The sequence below is a fragment of the Balaenoptera ricei genome, chromosome 8, assembly GCF_028023285.1.
Source record: "Balaenoptera ricei isolate mBalRic1 chromosome 8, mBalRic1.hap2, whole genome shotgun sequence".
Classification (NCBI taxonomy): Eukaryota; Metazoa; Chordata; class Mammalia; order Artiodactyla; family Balaenopteridae; genus Balaenoptera; species Balaenoptera ricei.
This window is the reverse complement of record NC_082646.1, coordinates 21,491,059-21,516,743: the sequence shown is the minus strand read 5'-3', so window position 1 is coordinate 21,516,743 and position 25,685 is coordinate 21,491,059. Positions and strand designations below refer to the sequence as shown.

The window sequence follows — 25,685 nt, the reverse complement described above, 5'->3', positions numbered from 1 at the left end:
GATCTAGCTCCCGCTTCTCGCTGAGGGCCACTAAGTTAGTGAAGACTTCTTTGGACTCCTCATCCACCTTCTCAAATCCACAAAAATCATGAACAAACTGCTGGCAAAGGTTCTTCCAAACCCCATTCATGGTGATGGCCGTAACCTCACGCCAAGCAAAGTCAATGTTTTTTATGGCCTTATAGATGTCACAGTCCTTCCAAAATTGTTGCAAGATTGTTCCTGACTCGTCACTTGCCTTTACTGCCTGACGAAAAGTGTGACATAAATAAAATTTCTTGAAAGTTGCTATAACTCCCTGGTCCATAGGTTGGATGAGCGACGTAGTACTTCATATCGCTGGACGCATTGCCACCAAACAACAGAGTTAGCCTATCCTTTGCTGCTTTATAGCCTGGCATCAACTTTTTCTCCTTACTGATGTAACTTTGGTGTGGCATCCTCTTCCAGTACAGTCCTGTCTCATCCACATTAAAAACTAGCTCGTAAATACACGCCTTCATCAATAATTTCTCGAAGCATTTCAGGAAATTCTTGGGCAGCTACCATATCTGCACTTGCTGCCTCGCCACTTACTTTTACATTTTGCAGTTTGGCTCTAGCCTTGAACTGATGAAACCAGCCATGGCTGGCATTAAAATATGCGCCATCCGATTCTTCGCCGTGTTTCTTCTTCAAGTCTTCATAAAGGCTTTTAGCTTTCTTTTGAATCAGCATTAAGCTGAGAGGGACTTGACACTGATGCTGATCCTGCATCCGCACACTGGGAAGTTTCTCCATTTCCTCTATGACTTTTCCACGCTTCTTCGATATTATTGTCGACATCATCAGCAAAACAGACTTCACATGTTCCACGATCTTGTCCTTGTTCTTTAGAATCATGCCAGTGGTTGAACGATGCATGTTATAAGAATGAATGACATCTACCATCTTTTCACCTCACTCTACTTTCCCAATTATTTTCACTTTTGTTTCCATTGTTATCACTTGGCACTTACTAGCAGTACCACCTACATCACCACTGCTTTTATGCTTGCTTCTGGACATCCTGGGCTTGAAATAAAGATGCTGTACTCTATACAGTACTGTACAAAGTACACAAAAGCACAACCACTTCACATGTGACAGTATGCGCCGGACGTGTGAACTAACTTACGTGATTGGACATGCGAATACACTTTTGCATCCTTGAAAGTTTGCAACTTGAAGGTTCATCTGTAGGGGACGTATGGTAGTGTCCTCTGTGTTTCACTCTTCCCTTCCATATAGCTATTCTGTGTTTGCTTATTTAATGTTTGTTTTCCTTGCTCTTTAAATATTAGCATCATTGATATAAAATTGTTGTTCTCACTATATCACTTATGCTGCCTGTTCTAATCAGCATTTTGATGATAATTTAGAAGTTCTTCTTTGTATATTTCTTAGCCTCACTCACTTTGTTTATCCAGCCATTCATTGATGTATCCTATACGCCCTTATTTTAGCTTAGTTCATTTTGATCCTGGTATTATCACTATCACTAAGTTCTGTTTTAATAGCAAGTCAGAATTCAGACTGTATAATATGAACTATGTGATGTGTCATTTAATGATCGATGTTAATTTGGAAGTGGAAATAATAGCTCATATTGTGCACAGCCACATCATACACAGTTTTCTTTGGTAATTTGAATGTGATTTTACCTAGATGATGACTATTGAAATGTAATAATACTTTTTCATGTTTTATCCCATCAATAAGACAGATAATTGCTTTATACTAGATTTCCTGAAAATGTGCTTTTAATGTCTGAGATGTTTGAATACTTAATGGACAGATTGGTATTGTTGAATAAGATAGAATTTTGATGTTGGTAGTGTCTTGTTTTGTGTTTTTGGCCACACAGCTTGTGGGCTCTTAGTTCCATGGCCAGGGATCAAACCCCAGCAGTGCAAGTGTAGAGTCCTAACCACTGAACCATCAGGGAATTTCCTTGGTAGTGGTTTTTTGTAGCTTCATTTCAGTAGTTATTTCTTTTTGTTCTAAATTACTTCTGGACAAATTTATTCTCTAAGACTCACCAGGGTTACCTTTACACAGGCAATATAGAGATTCCTAACCTGATATAGCATCATAACCAGGTAGGGTACAATAGATGCTAGAACTTGAGTGCTAGGTTAATGAGTTGGGCTTACTCTTTAGACAGTGTGCATGGCATGCATTGATAATATACATCAGGAAGATTAATATGATAGAAGGAGGAAGTAAGTAGTATAGATTGAAGAAGTGAGAACAAGGAAGTAGCAAATCCAGTTAAGGAATTTATTACAAACTATAGGAGAGTTTATGAGGATCTAGACTAAGGAAATTATCTTTTTTAGTTAGAATGCCCTTAAACATAAGATGTGATTATATGTGGGGAACAAAAGAGAGAGGAATCAAAAGTAACAATAGGACCTTTATACATTGCTGGTGGGATTGTAAAATAATACAGCCACTGTGGAAAACTGTTTGGTTGTTCCTCAATAACTTAAACATAGAATTACCATATGATCCAACAATTCCACTCCTGGGTATATACTCAAAAGAAAAAAAAAGATGTTCAAACAAAAATATGCACATGAAGTTTTGTAATAGCACTATTCACTATAGCCATAAGGTGGAAACAGCCCAAATGTCCATCAACTAATGAATGGATAAACAAATATGGTATATTCATACAATGGAGTATTATTCATCAATAAAAAGGAATGAAGTACTAATTCATGCTACAATATTGATGAACCTTGAAAACATTATGCTAAGTGAAAGAAACCAGACATGAAAGGCCACATATTATATGGTATAAAATATTCAGAATAGGCAAATCCATAGAAACAGGAAGAGGTTACTAGTTGCCAGAGACTGGATGGAGTGGGGAGTGTGGAATGACTGTTTAATAGGTACAGCTTTTCCTTTGGGATGATGAAAATATTCAGGAACTAGGTCGTCGTGATAGTTGTACAACATTGTGAATATACTAAATGCCACTGAATTATACATTTTAAAATGGTTAAAATGATAAATTTTATTTTATGTGTATTTTACCATAATTTTAAAAAATAACTTAAAATTAAGCTTTTTTATTTAATTTTAAAAAAGAGTAACACTAGGACAAGAATCACCAACTTAAATGCTTTCAGGTCCCTGGGAGGTGCAGGAAACAGTAAAGAATTAGCAAGAGAAGGAATGTGGTGAACTGAACAATCAAAATCACGTTTTTGAAACCTCTGTGTGGGCCAAATAAAACATGACTGTGGGTTATGGTTTTCAACCTCTGTTACAGATTGAACAGAGCAACAATGACAGGTGATGTCAAGCAGATAGCTGACAGTAGAACTAGACTCATGATTCCATAAAGGTTAGGAAGAGGATAAATCTAAATTGTTTATCTCATAAGTTCACCATTTAGCGCGATGCCAAACCAACACATATAGAGGCTCACCAGGCATTTGTTGGATGAAAAATAAATTAAAAATAAGTAAGTAAATAAAGGCTGGGCAGTACATCTGTATTCCTTTTCTTAGTCAATTCTATCTCCATCTACCCGCCCCCACAGCTAATCAATTTGCAAATTTTAACAATCTTTATTTTTAATATCTCTTGAATATGTTTTTTCCTATATTTTCTATCCTTTTCTCACTGCCAACTCAGGTCCATGACACTTCTTGACTTAGATTACTGCAATAAATTCCTAAAGATCTCCCTTCCTCTAAGCTTGCCTTCCTCTAGTCTCTTCAACATATTGCAAAACACAGTGTCCTGCTTAAAATCTTTTAGTGCTTTCAGATAAAGGCTAAATGTGCTAGGAGAGACATCTCTAATATGGCCCCTTCCTCGTCTGCTGCTGCTCTTCTTCAGGCCTTCGTCACTCCAGCATTTCTGAACTCCCACAGTTCCTGAAGCACACCATGCATATTATGTTTGGCATGCTCTTCTTTCTGTAGAGAATGCCCTTCAGCCTTCATTGTTCTGTCCATCCTTTAAGACTTCAATTCTTCCAAGAAACTTTCCTAACCAATTTAGTCTCAAATAGGACCTCCTATTTATGTTCCTCCCTGTGCCCTCAATATGCTACATTTTTTTATTGCACTTACCTCACTGGTTTATCAGTGTTTACTGTCTGATTCCCCTATCACATTGCTAGCTCCTTGAGGCTAGGGACCACATCTATCTCCAGTGCCTGGTGCATGGCAACCACCTAGCAAAGGCAACCCTTATCACTACTACGAATAACTAATTTATTATATGGTGATCATATACTCAATATATGTTAAATGAGGATATTTAAGAGGTACGAGGTAGGATGTAAGTGCCAGATATATGAGATACCAATCAAGGATTCAATTGAGAGAAAATTTTCATGGAAGAGATGGTATTTTGAATGAGCAGTGACCAAGTGCTAGGCTTTGAGGTTATCAAGATCCTATCTAGTACTTGTGACAATAATCACTAATTGATTACCACTTATAAACATAGACATTTCCAAGAATCATTCTGAATTTTAGTTTATTTTCTTTTGTAATTTAAGATCAAGCAACACTACCTCTAAAACTGTACATAAAAGTTGACTCACTTTTACAATGAGCCTTAGTAATAAATATTTTTAAGGCTATTTTATTTTATTTTTCTATGCAGCAGGTTCTTATTAGTTATCTGTCTTACACATATTAGTGTATATATGTCAATCCCAATCTCCCAATTCCTCCAACCACCCCACCACCACCCCCTACTTTCCCCCTTCATGTCCATATGTTTGTTCTCTACATCTGTGTCTCTATTTCTGCCTTGCAAACTGGTTCATCTATACCATTTTTCTGGATTCCACATATATGCGTTAATATATGATATTTGATGTTCTCTTTCTGACTTACTTCACTCTGTATGACACTCTATAGGTCCATCCACGTCTCTACAAATGACCCAATTTTGTTCCCTTTTATGCCTGAGTAATATTCCACTGTATATATGTACCACATCTTCCTTATACATTAGTCTGTTGATGGGCATTTAGGTTGCTTCCGTGACCTGGCTATTGTAAATAGTGCTGAAGTGAACATTGGGGTGCATGTGTCTTTTTGAATTATGGTTTTCTCTGGTTATATGCCCAGTAGTAGGATTGCTGGGTCATATGGTAGTTCTATTTTTAGTTTTTTAAGGAACCTCCATACTGTTCTCCATATTGTCTGTATCAATTTACATTCCCACGGACAGTGCAAGAGGGTTCTCTTTTCTCCACACCCTCTCCAGCATTTGTTGTTTATAGATTTTCTGATGATGGGTATTCTAACTGGTGTGAGGTGATACCTCATTGTAGTTTTGATTTGCATTTCTCTAATGATTAGTGATGTTGAGAAACTTTTCATGTGCCTCTTGGCCATCTGTATGTCTTTGGAGAAATGTCTATTTAGGTCTTCTGCCCATTTTTTTGGTTGGGTTGGTTTTTTTTTTTATATTGAGCTACATGAACTGTTTATATATTTTGGAGATTAATCCTTTGTCTGTTGATTCATTTGCAAATATTTTCTCCCATTCTGAGGGTTGTCTTTTCATCTTGTTTATAGTTTCCTCTGCTGTACAAAAGCTTTTAAGTTTAATTAGGCCCCATTTGTGTATTTCTGTTTGAATTTCCATTACTCTAGGAGGTGGGTCAAAAAAGATCTTGCTGTGATTTATGTCAAAGAGTGTTTTTCCTATGTTTTTCTCTAAGAGTTTTATAGTGTTTGGCCTTAATTTAAGTCATTAATCCATTTTGAGTTTATTTTTCTGTATGGTGTTAGGGAATGTTCTAATTTCATTCTTTTACACGTAGCTGTCCAGTTTTCCCAGCACCACTGATTGAAGAGACTGTCTTTTCTCCATTGTATATCCTTGCCTCCTTCGTCATAGATTAGTTGGCCACAGGTGCATGGGTTTATCTCTAGGCTTTCTATCCTGTTCCATTGATCTATATTTCTGTTTTTATGCCAGTACCATATTGTCTTGATTACTGTAGCTTTGTAGTATAGTCTAAAGTCAGGGTGTCTGATTCCTCCAGCTCCATTTTTTTCCCTCAAGATTGTTTTGGCTCTTCAGGGTCTTTTGTGTCTCCATACAAATTTAAGATTTTTTCTTCTAGTTCTGTAAAAAATGCCATTGGTAATTTGATAGGGATTGCATTGAATCTGTAAATTGCTTTTGGTAGTATAGTCATTTTCACAATATTGATTCTTCCAGTCTAAGAGCATGGTATATCTCTCCATCTGTTTGTGTCATCTTTGATTTCTTTCATCAGTGTCTTATAGTTTTCTAAGTACAGGTCTTTTGCCTCCTTAGGTAGGTTTTTTCCTAGGTATTTTATTCTTTTTGTTGCAGTGGTGAAGGGGACTGTTTCCTTAATTTCTGTTTCTGATCTTTCGTTGCTAGTGTATAAGAATGCAAGAGATTTCTGTGTATTAATTTTGAATCCTGCAAGTTTACCAAATTCATTGATTAGCTCTAGTAGTTTTCTGGTGTCATCTTTAGGATTCTATATGTATAGTATCATGTCATCTGCAAACAATGAGAGTTTTACTTCTTCTTTTCCAATTTGTATTCCTTTTATTTCTTTCTCTTCCTTGATTGCCGTGGCTAGGACTTCCAAAGCCATGTTGAATTAGAGTGGTGAGAGAGGACATCCTTGTCTTGTTCCTGATCTTAGAGGAAATGCTTTCAGTTTTTCACCATTGAGAAAGATGTTTGCTGTGGGTTTGTCGTATATGGGCTTTATTATTTGAGTTAGGTTCCCTCTATGCCCACTTTCTGGAGAGCTTTTATCATAAATGGGTGTTGAATTTTGTCAAAAGCTTTTTCTGCATCTATTGAGATGATTATATGGTTTTTATTCTTCAATTTGTTAATATGGTTTATCACATTGTTTGATTTGCATATATTGAAGAATCCTTGCATCCCTGGGATAAATCCCACTTGATCATGGTGTATGATCCTTTTAATGTGTTGCTGGATTCTGTTTGCTAATATTTTGTTGAGGATTTTCGCATATACATTCATCAGTGATATTGGTCTGTAATTTTCTTTTTTGTGTGATATCTTTGTCTGGTTTTGGTATCAGGGTGATGGTGGCCTCATAGAATGAGTTTGGGAGTGTTCCTTCCTCTGCAATTTTTGGGAAGAGTTTGAGAAGGATGGGTGTTAGCTCTTCTCTAAATGTTTGATAGAATTCACCTGTGAAGCCATCTGATCCTGGACTTTTGTTTGTTGGAAGATTTTTCATCACGGTTTCAATTTCATTACTTGTGATTGGTCTGTTCATATTTTCTATTTCTTCCTGGTTTAGTCTTGGAAGCTTATACCTTTCTAAGAACTTGTCCATTTCTTCCAGGTTGTCCATTTTATTGGGATAGAGTTGCATGTGGTAGGATGCTTTGTATTTCTGCAGTGTCCATTGCAGTGTCTCGTTTTTCATTTCGAATTTTCTTGATTTGAGTCCTCTCCCTCTTTTTCTTGGTGAGTGGCTAAAGGTTTATCAATTTTGTTTATCTTTTCAAAGAACCAGCTTTTAGTTTTATTGATTGTTGCTATTGTTTTCTTTTTTCTATTTCATTTATTTCTGCTCTGTTTATGATTTCTTTCCTTCTATTAACCTTGGATTTTGTTTGTTCTTCTTTCTCTAGTTCCTTTAGATGTAAAGTTAGATTGTTTATTTGAGCTTTTTCTTGTTTCTTGAGGTAGGATTGTATTGCTATACACTTCCCTCTTAGAACTGCTTTTGCTGCATCCCATAAGTTTTGGTTCATCATGTTTTTCTTGTCATTTGTCTCTACGTATTTTTTTATTTTCTCTTTGATTTCTTCAGTGATCTCTTGGTTATTTAGTAACGTGTTGTTTAGCCTCCATGGTTTGTGTTTTTTCCCTGTAATTTATTTCTAATCTCAGCGTGGTCGGAAAAGATGCTTGATATGATTTCAGTTTTCTTAAATTTACTGAGGCTTTATTTGTGACCCAAGATGTGATCTATCCTGGAGAATGCTCCATGTGCACTTGAGAAGAAAGTGTAATCTGCTGTTTTCGGTTGGAATGTCCTATAAATATCAATTAAATCTATCTGGTCTATTGTGTCATTTAAAGCTTGTGTTTCCTTATTAATTTTCTGTCTGGATGATCTGTCCATTGGTGTAAGTGAGGTGTCAAAGTCCCTCACTATTATTGTGTTACTGTCGATTTCCTTTTTTATAGCTGTTAGCAGTTGCCTTATGTATTCAGGTGCTCCTTTGTTGGGTGCCTATATATTTATAATTGTTATATCTTCTTCTTGGATCGATTCCTTGATCATTATGTAAGTTTCCTTCCTTGTCTCTTGTAACATTCTTTATTTTAAAGTCTATTTTATCTGATATGAGTATTGCTATTCCAGCTTTCTTTTGATTTCCATTTTCATGGAATATCTTTTTCCATCCCCTCACCTTCAGTCTGTATGTGTCCCTAGGTCTGAAGTGGGTCTCTTGTAGACAGCATATATATGGGTCATGTTTTTGTATCCATTCAGCGAGCCTGTTTCTTTTGGTTGGAGCATTTGGTCCATTTGCATTTAAGGTAATTATCGATATGTATGTTCCTATTACCATTTTCTTAATTGTTTTGGGTTTCTTTTTGTAGGTCCTTTTCTTCTCTTGTGTTTCTCACTTAGAAAAGTTCCTTTAACATTTGTTGTAGAGCTGGTTTGGTGGTGCTGAATTCTCTTAGCTTTTACTCATCTGTAAAGCTTTTGATAACTCCGTCGAATCTGAATGAGATCCTTGCTGGGTAGAGTAATCTTGGTTGTAGGTTCTTCCCTTTCATCACTTTAAATATATCGTGCCACTCTGTTTTGGCTTGTAGAGTTTCTGCTGAGAAATCAGCTGTTAACCTTATGGGAGTTCCCTTGTATGTTATTTGTCATTTTTCCCTTGTTGCTGTTAGTAATTTTTCTTTGTCTTTAATTTTTGTCAACTTGATTACTATGTGTCTCGGCCTGTTTCTCCTTGGGTTTATCCTGCCTGGGACTCTCTGCACTTCCTGAGCTTCGGTGGCTATTTCTTTTCTCATGTTAGGGAAGTTTTTGACTATAATCTCTTCAAATATTTTCTCAGGTCCTTTCTCTCTCTCTTCTCCTTCTGGGACCCCTATAATGCAAATGTTGGTGCGTTTAATGTTGTCCCAGTGGTCTCATAGGCTGTCTTCATTTCTTTTCATTCTTTTTTTCTTTATTCCGTTCGGCGGCAGTGAATTCCTCCATTCTGTCTTCCAGGTCACTTATCCGTTCTTCTGCCTCAGTTTTTCTGCTATTGATTACTTCTAGTGTATTTTTCATTTCAGTTATTGTATTGTTCATCTCTGTTTGTTTGCTCTTTAATTATTCTAGGTGTTTGTTCTTTAATTGTTCTAGGTCTTCCTTAAACATTTCTCACATCTTCTCAATCTTTGCCTCCATTCTTTTTCCGAGGTCCTGGATCATCTTCACTATCAGTATTCTGAATCCTTTTTCTGGAAGGTTGCCTATCTCCACTTCATTTAATTGTTTTTCTGGCGTTTTGTTCCTTCATATGGTACATAGCCCTCTGCCTTTTCATTTTGCCTCTTTTTCTGTGAATGTTGTTTTCGTTCCACAGGCTGCAGGATTGTAGTTATTTTTGCTTCTGCTGTCTGCCCTCTCGTGGATGAGGCTATCTAAGAGGCTTGTGCATGCTTTCTGATGGGAGGGACTGGTGGTGGGTAGAGCTGGGTGTTGCTCTGGTAGGCAGAGCTCAGTAAAACTTAAGTCTGCTTGTCTGCTGTTGGGTGGGGCTGAGTTCCCTCCCTGTTGGTTGTTTGGCCTGAGGTGACACAGCACTGGAGGCTACAGGCTCTTTGGTGTGGCTAATGGTGGACTCTAGGAGGGCTCATGCCAAGGAGTACTTCCCAGAACTTCTGCTGCTACTGTCTTTGTCCCCGCGGTGAGCCACAGCCACCCCCGCCTCTGTAGGAAACCCTCCAACACTAGCAGGTAGGTCTGGTTCAGTCTCCTGTGGCGTCACTGCTCCTTCCTCCGGGTCCTGATGCGCACACTACTTTGTGTACCCTCTGAGAGTAGAGTCTCTGTTTCCCCCAGTCCTGTCAAAGTCCTGCAATCAAATCCCACTAGCCTTCAATGTCTGATTCTCTGGGAATTCCTCCTCCCATTGCCAGACCCCCAGGTTGGGAAGCCTGACGTGAGGCTCAGAACCTTCACTCCAGTGGGTGGATTTCTGTGGTATAATTGTTCTCCAGTTTATGAGTCACCCACCCAGCAGTTATTGGATTTGATTTTATTGTGATTGCGCCCCTCCTACTGTCTCATTGCAGCTTCTCCTTTGTCTTTGGATCTGGGTATCTTTTTTGGTGAGTTCCAGTGTCTTCCTGTCGATGATTGTTCAGCAGTTAGTTGTGATTCTGGTGGTCTCACAAGAGGGAGTGAGCACACGTCCTTCTACTCCGCCATCTTGAACCAATCTCCTTAGTAATAAATATTAAGAGATATTACTGTGGCCCAGTTTCATGTAAGCTATTATCTAGTTTTAGTGAAAAATGATTAAGGTCCTAAAACTCCTTTTTGCCTTTCTGAAGTGGCTTCACAAACCTATTTGAAAGTGGAATGTTAATACATAAGATGCAGGCAGCAGGTTAATTCTTAGACTCTGATTGTATTTGTTAGATCATTTTAGAGCTTTGTTAATTATAACTTGTAAAACCTAATCAAGCTATATTAAGAGGCTAAATAGAAGGTTATCATCTTGCCCTCCTTCCCATTTCCATACTCAAAGAGACTAAAATAAACACATCTACATTGCACTCGGGATAAAAAATAAACAGTTCAGAGTCACATAATTGAGAAATACATTTTTAAGTAGGAAACACTGATTAAGATTGCAGTTTTAAAAAAACAAAGGTTGTTTGTGTTTTTGTTTCCTTCTACAAAAGATTTTTTTCTTTTTAAATTATGTGAGTACTGAGATGTTTATTTTTACTGTAGAGTGCTGTCAGAATGTTGGGGTTTTTTTTTAACCAATGCTTAGCTTGCTAAAATCACGAGGCGTCTCTTGCCATACTTATATGTAGACCTTTAAAATGAAAGACTGTAGACATGTACATTGATAAATCTACACTGAAAAAGCAAGATTTTTAACTTCATTGTGAGTTATCCCCCACACCATCATCAAATCTACTTATTTGAAAGTATTATTGTGAGATGGAAAATGAATTATTATGTACTAAAATCCTTTGGAATTGCTTGAAAACACAAACCATTTTTGAAATAACCTAATTAACCTTTAGTCAATGCTAACCCCAAGCCAAAAAAAAAAAAAATTCTTTTTAACTCCCTAATTACTTCAGATTAGTCTTTATTTATAAGCATTTAAATGTTTTAGAAGTAATATTATTTCAACTAGGGTCAGCAAACTATGGCCCAGAGAGGCTGCCTGTTTTTATAAATAAAGTTTTTTTGGATCATAGCCACACCTGTTCCTTTAGGTATTATCTATGGCTAATTTTGCCATACAATGGCTAGTTGAATATTTGACAACAGAGATCACCATATGGATGGCCTACAAAGCCTAAACTATTTACTATCAGACCCTCTGAGTAATAGTTTGAGGATCCCTGGTTTAAACGATACTACTATCTAATGGTTTATCATTGTAATCAGAAAGCAGTTATTCATTGAATACGTAAAGCCAAAATGCAAAAAATGATTTTCCCCTTGCAAAATCTTCCTGCCAGGCAATTAAGAAACTAGAGCTATGTAAAATGCTGTTAGCCATTTCTTCATTCATTCATTGCTTGCTAGCCTTGTCCTTGCTCCGTTTTCACAAGAGTAAGTTAAATTTTATTCTTGTTTTCTATAAATTTGAAAATCACTACATAATACAAGATGCTATTATGCCTCCTCCTATTCCCCCACCCCAGAAGATTTTGAAATAGGAAGGATTTTTCTCTGTGATGGTGGATCTGGGTCTTTCTCTCTGTTTAATTCCAATCTATAATATTAAACATAGTAACTCCATTTCCCTTTTATTTCTGAGGACTTCAGTTGATTTATTTGCCTTGTTATTCACTTCTGCATCTCTGCAAATTATACATAGTATGTGCTTAATTAGTAATTAGTGAGCATAACAGAATTCACTTATTTGGAATGGTACCTGTAGCGCAAAAAACACAGGAAATGATGGAACAAATCTTAAAAGTTCACTTTACCTTTAGAAATAAATGCTATTTATACTTAGTTTAAAAACACAGTTGTAGAATTTTAGAATGTTAGAACCAGTGTTAGAGAGTCGGAAGAGAACAGTAGTTTTCAAACTTCAGCGTGCATTAGAATAATCTGAGTAGCTTGTTAAAATACAAAATGCTCAGGCAACCCTCCAGAATTTCTGATTCAGTAAGTCTGAGGTGGCCCTGAGAATCTGCATTTTTAAGAAGTTCCTAGTTGTTGCTGATGCTACTTGTGGGGAAACCACACTTTAAGAACAACTGTAATAGAGGAAGGGATGGCTGATTACTCAGATATTACCTCAGAGAGTTATCACGATAGTGTGTGGTTCTCAGCCCTTTAGTATACCCAGGAGAGATCAGACACTGATACCCATACTATTCAAATCCAAGAAACATAGATAAGCCAGAATCTCCATTTATTGCAGCTGCCATGTGAACCAGATACTTGGGATGACAGAGCATGGTCTCTTATACCCTATACTTTGATGGAGACCCTGACAAATTCTTGTTCTTTGAGCTCCTTTAAAAATTAGACTAATACAAGAAATATCTCTTAGTTCTTGTCATTATTGTTATTACTGTTGCTTGGATTTTACACTGGCTTGTTTCCCTGAGGCCACTTTCATGTATGCTTATCCTTGCCTTTATAAACTATACTTTAGGATAGGGTTGTTTTCACAGAGTTTCCCTCTCATCAGTAATCTTATTGTTTTCTTTTTAATTTTCTGTTGATGCATAGTTGTTGTATAATATTATGTAAGTTACAGGTGTACAATATAGTGATTCATAATTTTTAAAGGTTATTATCCACTTACAGTTATTATAAAATATTGGCTATATTCCTTTGTTTTACAGTATATCCTTATATCATATTTTATACATAATATCATGTACCTCTTAATTCCCTACCCCTGTGTTGCCATTCTCACCTTCCCTCTCCCCACTGGTAACCACTAGTTTGTTCTTTGTATCTGTGAGTATGCTTCTTTTTAATTATATTCACTAGTTTGCTGTATTTTTTAGATTCCGCATATAAGTGATATCATACAGTATTTGTCTTTCTCTGTCTGATTTATTTCAATTTACATAATACCCTTCAAGTCATTCGATGTTGATGCAGATGGCAAAATTTCATTCTTTTTTATGGCTGAATAGTATTCCATTGTATATATATATATACCACATCTTCTTTATCCATTCATCTGTTGATGGACACTTAGGTTGCTTTCATATCTTGGCTATTGTAAATAATGCTGCTGTGAACATTGGGGTGCATGTATCTTTCGAATTAGTGTTTTTCATTTTTTTTGGATATATAACCAGGAGTAGAATTCCTTGGTCAAATGGTAGTTCTATTTTTAGCTTTTTGAGAAACCTGCATAATGTTTTCTACAGTGACCGCACCAATTTACATTCCTACCAATGGTATATGAGGATTTCCTTTTCTCCACATCCTCGCCAACATTTGTTACTTGTGTTCTTATTGATGATAGCCATTCTGACAGGTGTGAGGTGATACCTCATTGTGGTTTTGATTTGCATTTACCTGATGATTAGCGATGTTGAGCATCTTTTCATGTGCCTTTTGGCCATTTGTGTGTCCTCTTTGGAGAAATGTCTGTTCAGGTCTTCTGACCATTTTTTAATCAGGTTATTTGTTTTTTGATGTATGAGCTGTTTATATATATTGGATATTAAGCCCCTTATCAGTCATATCATTTACAAATATTCTCTCCCATTCAGTAAGCTGTCTTTTTGTTTTGTCAGTGGTGTCCTTTGCTGTGCAAAAGATTTTAAGTTTAATTAGGTCCCATTTGCTTATGTTTGCTTCTATTTTGTTTGCTTTAGGAGATGGATCCAAAAAATTATTGCTACAATTTATGTCAAAGAGAGTTCTGCTTATGTTTTCTTCTAGTAGTTTTATGGTTTCCAATCTTACATTTAGGTTTTTAATCCATTTTAAATTTATTTTGTATATCAGTGTTAGAGAATGTTCTAGTTTCATTCTTCTACATGTAGCTGTCCAGTTTTCCCAGCACAACTTATTGAAGAGACTGTCTTTTCTCCATTGTATATTCTTGCTTCCTTTGTAATGGATTAATTGACCAAATACATTATTATTGACCAATACATTATTAATTAATAATTAATTAATCTGGTCTCTCCAGTTCCATTCACCTATGTGTATCTTTTTATACCAGTATCATACTGTTTTGATTACTGTGGCTTTGTAGGATAATCTGAAGTCAGGGATCATGATTCCTCCAGCTCTCTTCTTTTTTCTTAAAATTGTTTTGGCTGTACAAGGCCTTTTGTGTTTCCATACAAATTTTTAAATTATTTGTTCTAGTTCTGTGAAAAATGTCCTTGGTGTTTTGATAGGGATTGCATTGAATCTATAGATTGCCTTGGGAAGCATGGTCATTTTAACAATATTGATTCTTTCAATCTAAGAACATGATATATCTTTCCATCTGTGTCATCTTTAATTTCTTTCATCAAGGTCTTACAGTTTTCAGAGTACAGGTCTTTTGCCTCCTGAGATAGGTTTATTCCTAGTATTTTATTCTTTTTGCTGTGATGGTAAATGGGATTGTTTCCTTAATTCCTTTTTCTGATTTTTCATTGTTAGTGTATAGGAATGCCAGAGATTTCTGTGCATTAATTTTGTATCCTGCAACCTTACCAAATTCATTGATTAGTTCTAGTAGTTTTCTGGTGGCATCTTTAGGATTTTCTATGTATAGTTTCATGTCATCTGCAAACAATGAGAGTTTTTACTTCTTCCTTTCCAATTTGGATTCCTTTTATTTCTTTTTCTTCTCTGATTGCTGTGGCCAGGACTTCCAATACTGTGTTGAATAAAAGTGGCAAGAGTGGGCATCCCTGACTCGTTCCTGATCTTAGAGGAAATGCTTTCAGATTTTCACCATCCAGTATGGGGTTAGCTGTGGGTTTGTCTTATGTGGACTTTATTATGTTGAGGTTTATTCCCTCTATGCCCACTTTCTGGGGAGTTTTTGTCATAAATGGATGCTGAATTTTGTCAAAAGCTTTTTGTCAAAAGCATCTATTGAGATGATCATATGGTTTTTATTCTTCAGTTTGTTAATATGATATATCACATGGATTGATTTACAGATAATGAAAATTACTTGCATCCCTGGGATAAATCCCATTTGTTCCTGGTGTATGATACTTTTAATGTGTTGTTGGATTTATTTTGCTAATATTTTGTTGAGGGTTTTTGCATCTGTATTCATCAGTGATAGTGGTCTGTAATTTTCCTTTTTTGTGTGACATCTTCGTCTGGTCTTGGTATCAAGGTGATGCTGACCTCATAGAATGAGCCCAGGAATATTCCTTCTCCTGCAATTTTTTGGAATAGTTTGAGAACAATAGGTGTCAACTTTTCTCTAAATGTTTGGTAGAATTCACCTGTGAAGCCATATGGTACTGGACTTTTGTTTGTTGGGAGTTTTTAAGTTATTGATTTAATTTAATTACTGGTAGCTGGTCTGTTCACATTTTCTGTTTCTTCTTAGTTCAGTCTTGGGAGATTTACCTTTCTAAGAATTTGTCCGTTTCTTCTAGGTTGTGCATTTTTGGTATATAGTTGTTTGTAGTAGTCTTTTGTGATCCTTTGAATTTTTGTGGTGTCAGTTGTAACTTCTCCTTTTTCATTTCTGATTTTAGTGATTTGGGCCCTCTCCCTTTTTTTCTTGAGTGTCTGACTAAATGTTTATCAATTTTGTTTATGTTTTCCAAGAACCAGCTTTTAGCTTCATTGAACTTTTCTATTTTTTTTTTTAATCTCTATTTTATTTATTTCTGCTCTGATCTTTATAATTTCTTTCCTTCTACTAACTTTGGGCTTTGTTTGTTCTTGCTCTAGTTCCTTTAGGTGTAACGTTAGATGGTTTATTTGAGATTTTTCTTGTTTCCTGAGGTAAACTTGTATTGCTATAAAATTCCCTCTTATAACTGCTTTTGCTGAGTACCATCGGTTTTTGGATCATTGTGCTTTTGTTTTCATTTGTCTCTAGGTATTTTTTGATTTCCTCTTTGATTTCTTCAGTGATCCATTGGTTGGTTAGTAGTGTATTGTTTAGCCTCCACATGTGTATGATTTTTGCATTTTTTTTCTTGTAATTGGTTTCAGTCTCATAGCATTGTGACCAGAAAAGATGCTTGATCTGATTTCAATTTTCTTAAATTTACCAAGCCTTGTTTTGTAGCCTAGCATGTGATTTATCCTGGAGAACATTCTGTGTGCACTTGAAAAGAACATGTATTCTGCTGCTTTCAGATAGAATGTTTTACATGCATCAATTAAGTTCTTCTGCTCTAATGTGTCATTTAAGGCTAGTGTTTCCTTATTGATTTTCTTTCTGGACGATTTGTCCATTGATATAAGTGGTGTGTCAAAGTCCCCTATTATTATTGTGTTACTGTCGATTTCTCCCTTTATGCCCGTTAACATTTGCTTTATGTACTTAGGTGCTCCGATGTTGGGTGCATATATATTTACAATTGTTCTATCTTCTTAGATTGATTCCTTCATCATTATGTAGTATTCTTCTTTAACAGTCTTTACTGTATAGTCTCTTTTGTCTGATATAAGGTAGCAATACTTACATTACTTTCTTTTGATTTCCATTTGCATGGAATATCTTTTTTCATACCCTTACTTTCAGTCTGTGTGTGTCTTCAGATCTGAAGCAAGTCTCTTGTAGGCAGCACATATTTAGGTCTGGTTTTTGTGTCCATTCAGTTACTCTGTGTTTTGATTGTAGAATTTAGTCCATGTACATTTAAGGTAATTATTGATATGTATGTTCTTATTGCCATTTTGTTACTTGTTTTGGGGTTGTTATTGTAGGTCTTTTTTCTTCTTTCTTCTTTTATTCTCTTCTCTTGTGATTTTTTGACTATCTTTAGTGTTATGTTTGGATTCCTTTTTCTTTTTTTGTGTATATCTATTATAGATTGTTGGTTTATTGTTACCATGAGGCTTTTATGTAGCCGTGTGTGTGTGTGTGTATACGCAATTATTTAAAGTCGCTGATCTCTTAAGTTTGAAAGCAGTTTAACAACCCTGCATTTTTACCTGCCCCCCGTGTTTACTGTTTGTGACATCATATTTTACATCCTTTTGTGTATCTCTTAACTACTTGCTGTATATATAGATGATTTTACTACTTTTGTCCTTTAACCTTCCTACTAGCTTTATATGTGGTTGGCCTACTACCTTTACTGTATATTTGCCATTACCAATGAGATTTTTCCTTTCGTAATTTTCATATTTCTAGTTGTGGCCTTTTCTGTTTAGAGAAATCACTTTAACATTTTTTATAAAGTTGGTTTTGTGGTGCTGAACTCTTACCTCTTGCTTCTCTGTAAAACTTTTGATCTCTCCTCCAAATCTGAAGGAAAGCTTTGCTGGGTAGAGATTTCGTGGTTGTAGATTTTTCTCTTTCATCATTGAAATTATATCATGTCACTTCCTTCTGGCCTGCAGATTTTCTGCTGAAAAGTCAGCTGATTGCCTTCTGAGAGTTCCTTTGTAGGTAAGTTTTTGCTTTTCCCTTGCTTCTTTTCATAAGTATTCTATCTTTATTTTTAGCCATTTTAATTACAGTGTGTTTTGGGGTTGTCCTCTTTGGGTTGATTCTGTATGAGACTGTTTCTTTTCTCAACTTAGGGAAGTTTTCAGTTTTCACGTCTTCAAATATGTTCTTTGCCCCTTTCACTCTCTCTTGTCCTTCTGGCATCCCTGTATTGGGAATATTGGGAATATTGGTGCACTAGATGTTGTCCTAGAGCTCTCAAACTGTCCTTATTCCTTTTCATTCTTTTTGCTGTTCAGCATCAGTGATTTCCACTACCCTGGCCACTAGCTTGCTGATTCATTCTTCTGTATCATTTAGTCTACTGTTGATTCCTTCTAGCATATTTTTCATTTCAGTTATTGTATTCTTCATCTCTGTTTGTGTGTTCTTTAAATTTTCTAACTCTTTGTTAAAAACTTCTGACTTCTCACTCTGTGCATCCATTCTATTCCCAAGTTCTTTGATCACCTTTACAGTCACTACCCTAAACTTCTTTTCATGTCGATTTCCTATCTTCACTTCACTTAATTCTTTTCCTGCGGTTTTTATCTTGTTCCTTTGTCTGGAACATTTTCCTCTGTCACCTCATTTTGCCTAAGTTGCTCTATTTTTATATATCTGGTAGATTGGTTATGATTACTAACCTTGGAGAAGTTGCCTTTTGTAGGGTATGTCCTATGTGTTCCAGTAGCACACTCCCCTCTCATCACCCAATCTATATGCTCTAGAAGTTTCCCCTATGAGGGCTGCATGTATCCTTCTGTTGTGGCAGGCTGACTATGTAGATGGTCTGGAGGCTTGGATGGCCCAGGGTCTTGCCTTGTGCAGAGGCTGCCAGCCACTGGTTGTTAGGACTGGGTCACAAAGTGGCTGACTGTAGAACCCCAGGGGGCCCCGGGGCTTATGCTGTCTCACTGGTTTGCAGAGTCAGGGTCCAGAAGACTCCAGGGCTATTGCCTACCCACTGGTAGGTGAAGCCAGGTCCTGGGGTTCATGCTGGACTATTGCCAGGCAGAGCTGGGTCCTGGAATCTGGTTGCAGAGCCCAGGGATCCCAGAGTTGGTGTCAGGTCACTGGTTGTGGGAGGGTTTCCTGATACAGTTGGGTATGGGGTCCAGGGTGTCTCAGAGCTTGTGTCAGCCTGCTAGTGGGCAGGGCTGAGGCCCAGCTGGTTTCACAGCAAAGTCTGGCCTGCTGTGAGCAGGCCAGGTACCATAGGCTGCAGGATAGTTGTTTACTTGTGTCTGCCCCCTGGTGGGTAAGACTGGTCTAGAGGCTAGTGCAGGCTTCCTATAGGGCAGTGGGGGACCCAGGGGCTTCCAGAGATGGTGCCTGCCCAATGGTGAATGGAGCTGTGTCCAGGGCCTTCTGGTGGTCAGGGCCATGTCTAGAGGCATGTCTAGAGGTGGCTGTGGACTCAGGAGGTCTTCAGGCAGCCTGTCTGCTGATGGGTGGAACTTTGTCCCCACCCAGTTAGTTGCTTGGCCTGAGGCATCCCAGCACTGACACCTACAGGCTGTTGGGGCTATGTCTTGGCGCTAATGAGCGAGAGGGAGCATCCCACAATGTCACCTGCAAGCACCAGCTTCCACGTAGTAGAAGAAGCTTCCAAGAATGGTTGCCACCAGTGTCTATTTCCCCAGGGTGAGCCACAGCCACCCACCCCCTGCCTGTCTGGGGGACTCTCCAAGACCAGCAGATAGGTCTGTCCCAGGCTTCTATCAAATTACTGCTTTTGCCCTGGGTCCTGGTACATGTGAGATTTTGGGTGCACCCTTTAAGAGTGAAGTCTCTATTTCCCCCCAGTCCTGTGGGGCTCCTGAAATTAAGCCCTGCTCCCTTCAGAGTTGAATGCTCTGGGGGCTTGTCTTCCTGGTACAAGACCCCTGGGCTGGGGAACCTGATGTGGGGCTCAGAGCTCTCACTTCAGTGGGATGACCTCTGCAATGTAATTATTCTTCCGTTTGTGGGTCACCCACCCTAGGGTATGGGACTTGACTATATCACAAGTCCACCCCTCCTACCTATCTCGTTGTGGTTCCTTCTTTATGTCCTTAGTTGTAGAAGATCTTTTCTGATAGGTTCTGGTCTTTTTCAGCAATGGTTGTTCTGCATATAGTTGTGATTTTGGTGTGTTTGTGAGAGGAGGTGAGCTCAAGGTCTTTCTCTTCTGCTGTCTTGGCCCAACCTCTCTCATCAGTAATCTTAATTCCACCTTTTGAGTACATGTTAATATAGTTAGTCACGTATACAAATTATAAAAGGAATTTAAAGACCTTCTACTCCAACTGCCTTACTTTACAGTGAGGAAACTGAGGCAGCCAAAATAACTCACCATGTCACACTACTTAGGAAAAAGTCTTAGATTAGCCCACACCCTCCCCTACCCCCATCAAGTCCTAAACTGCTGAGCTCAACTGCCATGGGTGGAGGAGGAATCTGAGTCAGTATGAATGAAGTTCTTTTCCTTTTGAAAGGCTACATGGAATTTTTTAAAGTAAGTGTTTTGAACATACTTAACTTGTAAGTCCCCTTCACTTAATAGCAGTGTGTTTTAACTGCTATGAACATCAGCTTCCAAATCTGTAAAATGAGGGATGATACCTACCTTCAGGGCTTAGGTATTGTTTCTCTCTTCTTCCTCCCTTTCCTCTTAAAGTCACCTTCTAGTGTTAAGCTGTTGAAAAATAACCAGATTTACTGCTTTAATTCTTCACTATTCTTTTCACTCCTCACCTCAAACCCTAGACCATTTGAGTTCTGCCCTCACCATTTTCCTGGAACTGCTTTGTTGAAGGTCTTAATGAACAACTGATGACTTTTTTCCCAGACATCTTCTCAGTCTTCAACTTGTTATCCCCTTCACCAGTTTCAGTACTACAGACCACCACTGCTTTTTATTATTCTTTTTCTGCTGCTTTATTCACTTACTCTCCATCTTGTTCACAGATTCTCCTCCTTTCTTCACCCCTTCAGATTACATTTTTTTCAGGGATGTGTTTCTGCCTTTTTTCTTATTCTTTGCCCCTTTGGGCAGTTCTAGTCATTCCCATAGTATTTTTATGCAACTGTCTTTGTATGATAACAAATATGACATCTCTTTTAAGTGCTGGCTGCCTGCCTTATCTCCCCATGGCACCTAGTCCCCTGGTAATTTCACACTCAGTACATTTGAAGCTGCACTCATCTCTTCTTCCCCAGCCACAATGTGTTTTCTCTCCTGTGTTCTTCATCTTCGTTAATCTCAAAAATGTGTATGTGAATATAGGAGACTTAGATTATCCAAAGCAATTTTAAAAAAGAAAAAGTTCTAGATTTATACTACCTAATTTCATGATTTACTGTAAAGATAGAATAATAAGGCAATGTGGTTCTGGCATAGATTAATTCTTAAAAAGATCAGTGAAACAGAATAGACAGCCTAGAAATAGACCCATGGTCTACAGTCATGTGATTTTCAACAAAGGTACCAAAGCAATCCACTGAGGAAAGGAAATCCTTTTGTGCATATGGTGCTGGAACAATATGGTATTCGTATAGAAAAACAAAGTGTAGCTTAACACCTACCTTATGCCATAAACCAAAATTAATTTTAGATAGATCATAGACTTAGATGTAAAAACTAAAATCATACAGAGTTTAGTGGAAAACATAGGAGAGTATCTTCATGACTTAGGGGTAGGCAAAGATTTCTTAGAAAGGACACAGAAAACAAATACCATTTTAAAAATGATAAATTAGACTTCATCAAAATTAAAAACTTTTTAAGTTTTAAGAAAATGTACAGGCAAATCACAGACTGGGAGAAAATATTTGCAAAACATTTGACAGAGGATATATATATGTGTATATATATGTATATGTATATAGGTGTGTGTGTGTATATGTGTATATGTGTTTATATATATGTATATCAGGAGATAGATAGATAGATAGATCCAGGATATATAAAAAAATTCCTACAACTCAATAATAAAAAGATACATAACACAATCTTTTTAAGTAGGCAAAATATTTGGAGACAATTCACAAATTAATATATACAAATAACCAATAAGAACATGTGTTCAACATTATTAGTCATCAGAGAAATGCAAATTAAAATCTTAATGAGACGCTACTATATATCCACTAGAATGGCCAAAATTTAAAAGATTGATAATGCAAATGTTGACACAGTTGTGAAGTAACTAGAATTATCCTGCACTATTGTTGAAAATATAAATTGGTACAACCACTTTGGAAAACTTACTGGTAGTTTTTTTCTAAAAATAAACATAACACCTACTCTGTGACCCAGCAGTTCCACTGTGAGATATTTCTCCAAGAAAAATGTAAACATAGGTCATAAAAAAGACCAATAGAAGTTTAATAGCAGTTTTATTCATAATAGCTAAAAACTAGAGAGAGCCCACGTGTCCATCAGTAGGAGTATAAATAAGCAAACTGATATATTTATACAGTGGAATACTGTTCATCAATATAAAGGAATGGATTACTAGTAAACGTAACAAAAACATGCTGAGTAAGAAATATCTTACACGAAAAGAGTACATACTAAGGTTTTGTTAATATGAAATTCTAGAATAGGCAAAACTAATCTTCAGTGGGGAAAAAAATCATAATAATGGTTGCCTTGGGGTTGACGGAGTAGGGATTGACTGTTGTAAGGAATTTGAGGGACTTGGGGGCTGATCAATGAAAAAACTATGACCCTTGGACAGGTTTGCATAAGAAAGGAAGTCCCTTACAGCATGAGACAATCTAGAGGTTTATGGCCAAAGGACCACCATCCAAAAAAGGAGGAGGGCAAGGGAATTCCTGAGGTGAAGGAGGTTGGAGTGGGTGGCTCTGGAGATTACATGTCTAAATGATGTTGCTCAGTAGCACGGTGGGGAGTCTGGGTCAGAGAGCTCCAAAGGTAGTAGTGACTTGGGTCTTATAACCACAAGGCTCTGTCTTATCAATGGCTAGCAGGTGTGGGTGTAGTTTTGTGGAGTATACAAAGCAGGCAAGCTATAAAATGGTTAAAAATCTGCTTGTTTTGGGTTATTTTTTAAATAATTGGGTGTATAAAAATGTTAGTTTAGTTCCAGCAGACTTTGGAGCTAATGGATCTCAGCCTGCAACAAAGAGATAAACAACTTGAGCCAATACATAGAGGCCGTCTTCATCTAATTAATATAACAACTGAAAAGGGATAAGAGGAAATTTTTTGGAGTGATAATAATGTTCTATATCTTGATAAGGGTTTAAATTACACAAGTGAATACATTTGTCAAAACTCAGAAAATACACACCTAAGAATTGTGCATTTCATTGTACATGATATGCATGCTGAAGTATTTAGGGGGAAAATGTACTGCTGTATGCAGTTTTTACTGAAAAGTCAAAAATAGAATGGGTTAATTGAGAGAGAGTTAGATAGGTATCTGATAAAGCAAGTACAGTAGAATTTTAATGGTAGAATCTAGTTTGGGATATACATATGTTTATTATAAAACTTTTCATTTTGCTTTTTGTTTAAAAAATTTTATAATAAAATATTAAGGGCTACCATGTGGAGACAGACTGAGGGACCTGTTAGAAAACTATGCCATTGCATTAAAAAAATTATAGAGCTTTATATTTCTTGACCAAATTTAACCTATAATTTTTTGTAGAAACTCAATCCTATATTTGATCATTTGACTAAAGATCTGTGGTGTTTGATCTGTTACAGGGAAAGTCCTTCTGCTAACGTGGACACATGTGCATTTCTGTCATCATTTTTGTGCTCCAATAGGACTCTGTTAATTGATGGCCGGGTAGAACTGAAAAGAGGTCTGCAGAGGCAGGAGCGACATCTTTTCCTGTTCAATGATCTGTTTATCGTGGCCAAAATCAAGTAGGTATACTGGACACTCTCTCCTGGTTATCATAAAATTGCATTTCCACCAACAAAGGTAACCTTTCTATTCAATGCTCACTGTAAGAATATCTGGCCTCTGTTACCATACTAATATCTGAAGTGAGTTTTATGTTTGTTTTGTTTTGATTTGGTTTTGAAAAGATGTTGCAATTATTTATTCATTCAACAAGTATTCATTTAAGTCCCACTCTGTGCCATGCTCTGAATAAATAAAGGGGATACGGTGAAGAATGTGATGGGTACAGTCCCTGCTTTTTGATGCTTTCATTCTAATGTGTGTAGGGAGAAATGACAAATTGTTCCTAATGCTGTGAAGAAAATACGGTGAAGTGAAATATGGGATATATGTTAGGTAGGTATAGTTGGGGGGAAAAAAATCAATGAAGAATGAAAAACAACTAGCCATTCAGATATTAGGAAGATGGGTATTCTAGGCAGAGGGAACAGCAGGTACAAGGGTGGTAGGGAAAGTTTGGCCCTTTGGAGGAGTTAAAAGAAGGCCAGCATAATAAGCAGGAAGAGAGTAATATAAATTGAGACTGGAGAAATAGACAAGGATCAAGTTATCAGGACCTTTATGGGCTGCATTAATTATCTATTAATTATCTATTGCTGTATAACAGATTACCCCAAAACATAACAGTTTATGATTACAAACGTCTTATACATTTTCTCTGAGTCAGGAATCTGGGAATGGCTTAGCTAGTGGTTCTGGCTCAGGGGCCCTCATGAGGTTGCAGTCAAGCTGTTGAACCAGGGTTATAGTCATCTCAGAGCTTAACTGGAGAGAATCTTGAAACTTCCCAGATCACTTATGTGGATCCTGGCAGGCCTCAGTTCCACAATGGCTGCTTTCCAGGGTTCTTCTCCATGTAAGTTTCTCCACAGGGCTGCTTGTAACATGGTATTGTTTCCTTCAAAGTGAAAGATCCAAGAGAGTGAGGAAGAGAGTGTTAAAGGGAGAGAACACCTAAAATAGAAGCTGCAGTCTTTTATAACCTAATTTTGAAAGTAGCATACCATCATTTCTGATGTAGGCTATTGGCCACACAGATCAACCTTGGTACAATTGGAAGGGAACTACAGAAGAGTGTGAGTATTAGGAAGCTGGGATCATTGGGAGCCATCTTGGAGGATGGGTACCACAAAGGCTATGATAGGAGTTTGGATTTTATTCCAAATGGTTTTAATTAGGGGAGTAGAATAATGTACATATTTTTAAAATATTGTTCTGGCTATGATAGGTAATGGATTAGAGGACAGAAAAGAGTAGAAGCAAGGAGACTGGACAGGAGGTTATTGTAGTAGTCCTGATGAGATATAATGAAGACTTTATCTGGGGAAATGGCAGTTAAAGGAAGGACGCAGACTATTTGGAATATACTTTAGAGGTAACCAAAAGAATTCACTTTTCGCTCAACACTAAATGCCAGTGCAGTTATCATCCAACCTAGAACACGATAGTTACAACTTGCTCCATCCCCCATTCTCACTGTTTATGAAACATCATAAAAGAGTAGTTTAACAAATCCAATCTCATCAAAGAGATTTTTTGTCACTAGAGAATAGTAAACTTTTTTCTGCTATCCATACCCTCACACCTAAGTTATGCCATGTCACAAATAAGATGTGGGTAGGGGAGGAGATCAAGATTGTGGAGTAAGAGGGTGCTGAGCTCACCTCCCCCCACAAACACATCAAAAGTACATCTACATGAAAATAAATTCTCACTGAAAACAAACTGGAGACTGGCAGAAAGACTCTTTGGCAACCAAGGCTGTAAAGAAAGATCCACAGGGAGTCAGGAAGGAAGGGAGGAGAAGCAATCAGGTCAAGACTCACATCCCTAGGAAGGGACAGAGAAGAGGAGGGAGATAGCATGGGCTTGCAGATCCTCC

At 37.2% G+C, this 25,685-nt stretch overlaps 1 protein-coding gene across 1 annotated transcript in view; it reads left to right on the top strand.

Annotated features, from left to right (window-relative positions):
- The window catches only part of ARHGAP20 (Rho GTPase activating protein 20), a 138,498-nt gene that overhangs the window by 54,552 nt on the left and 58,261 nt on the right, over window positions 1-25,685 (top strand). Inside the window, exon 3 of the mRNA XM_059929329.1 lies at window positions 23,599-23,763. Within this exon, the coding sequence (XP_059785312.1) occupies window positions 23,599-23,763 (165 nt within the window). The remainder of the gene's footprint in view (window positions 1-23,598; window positions 23,764-25,685) is intronic.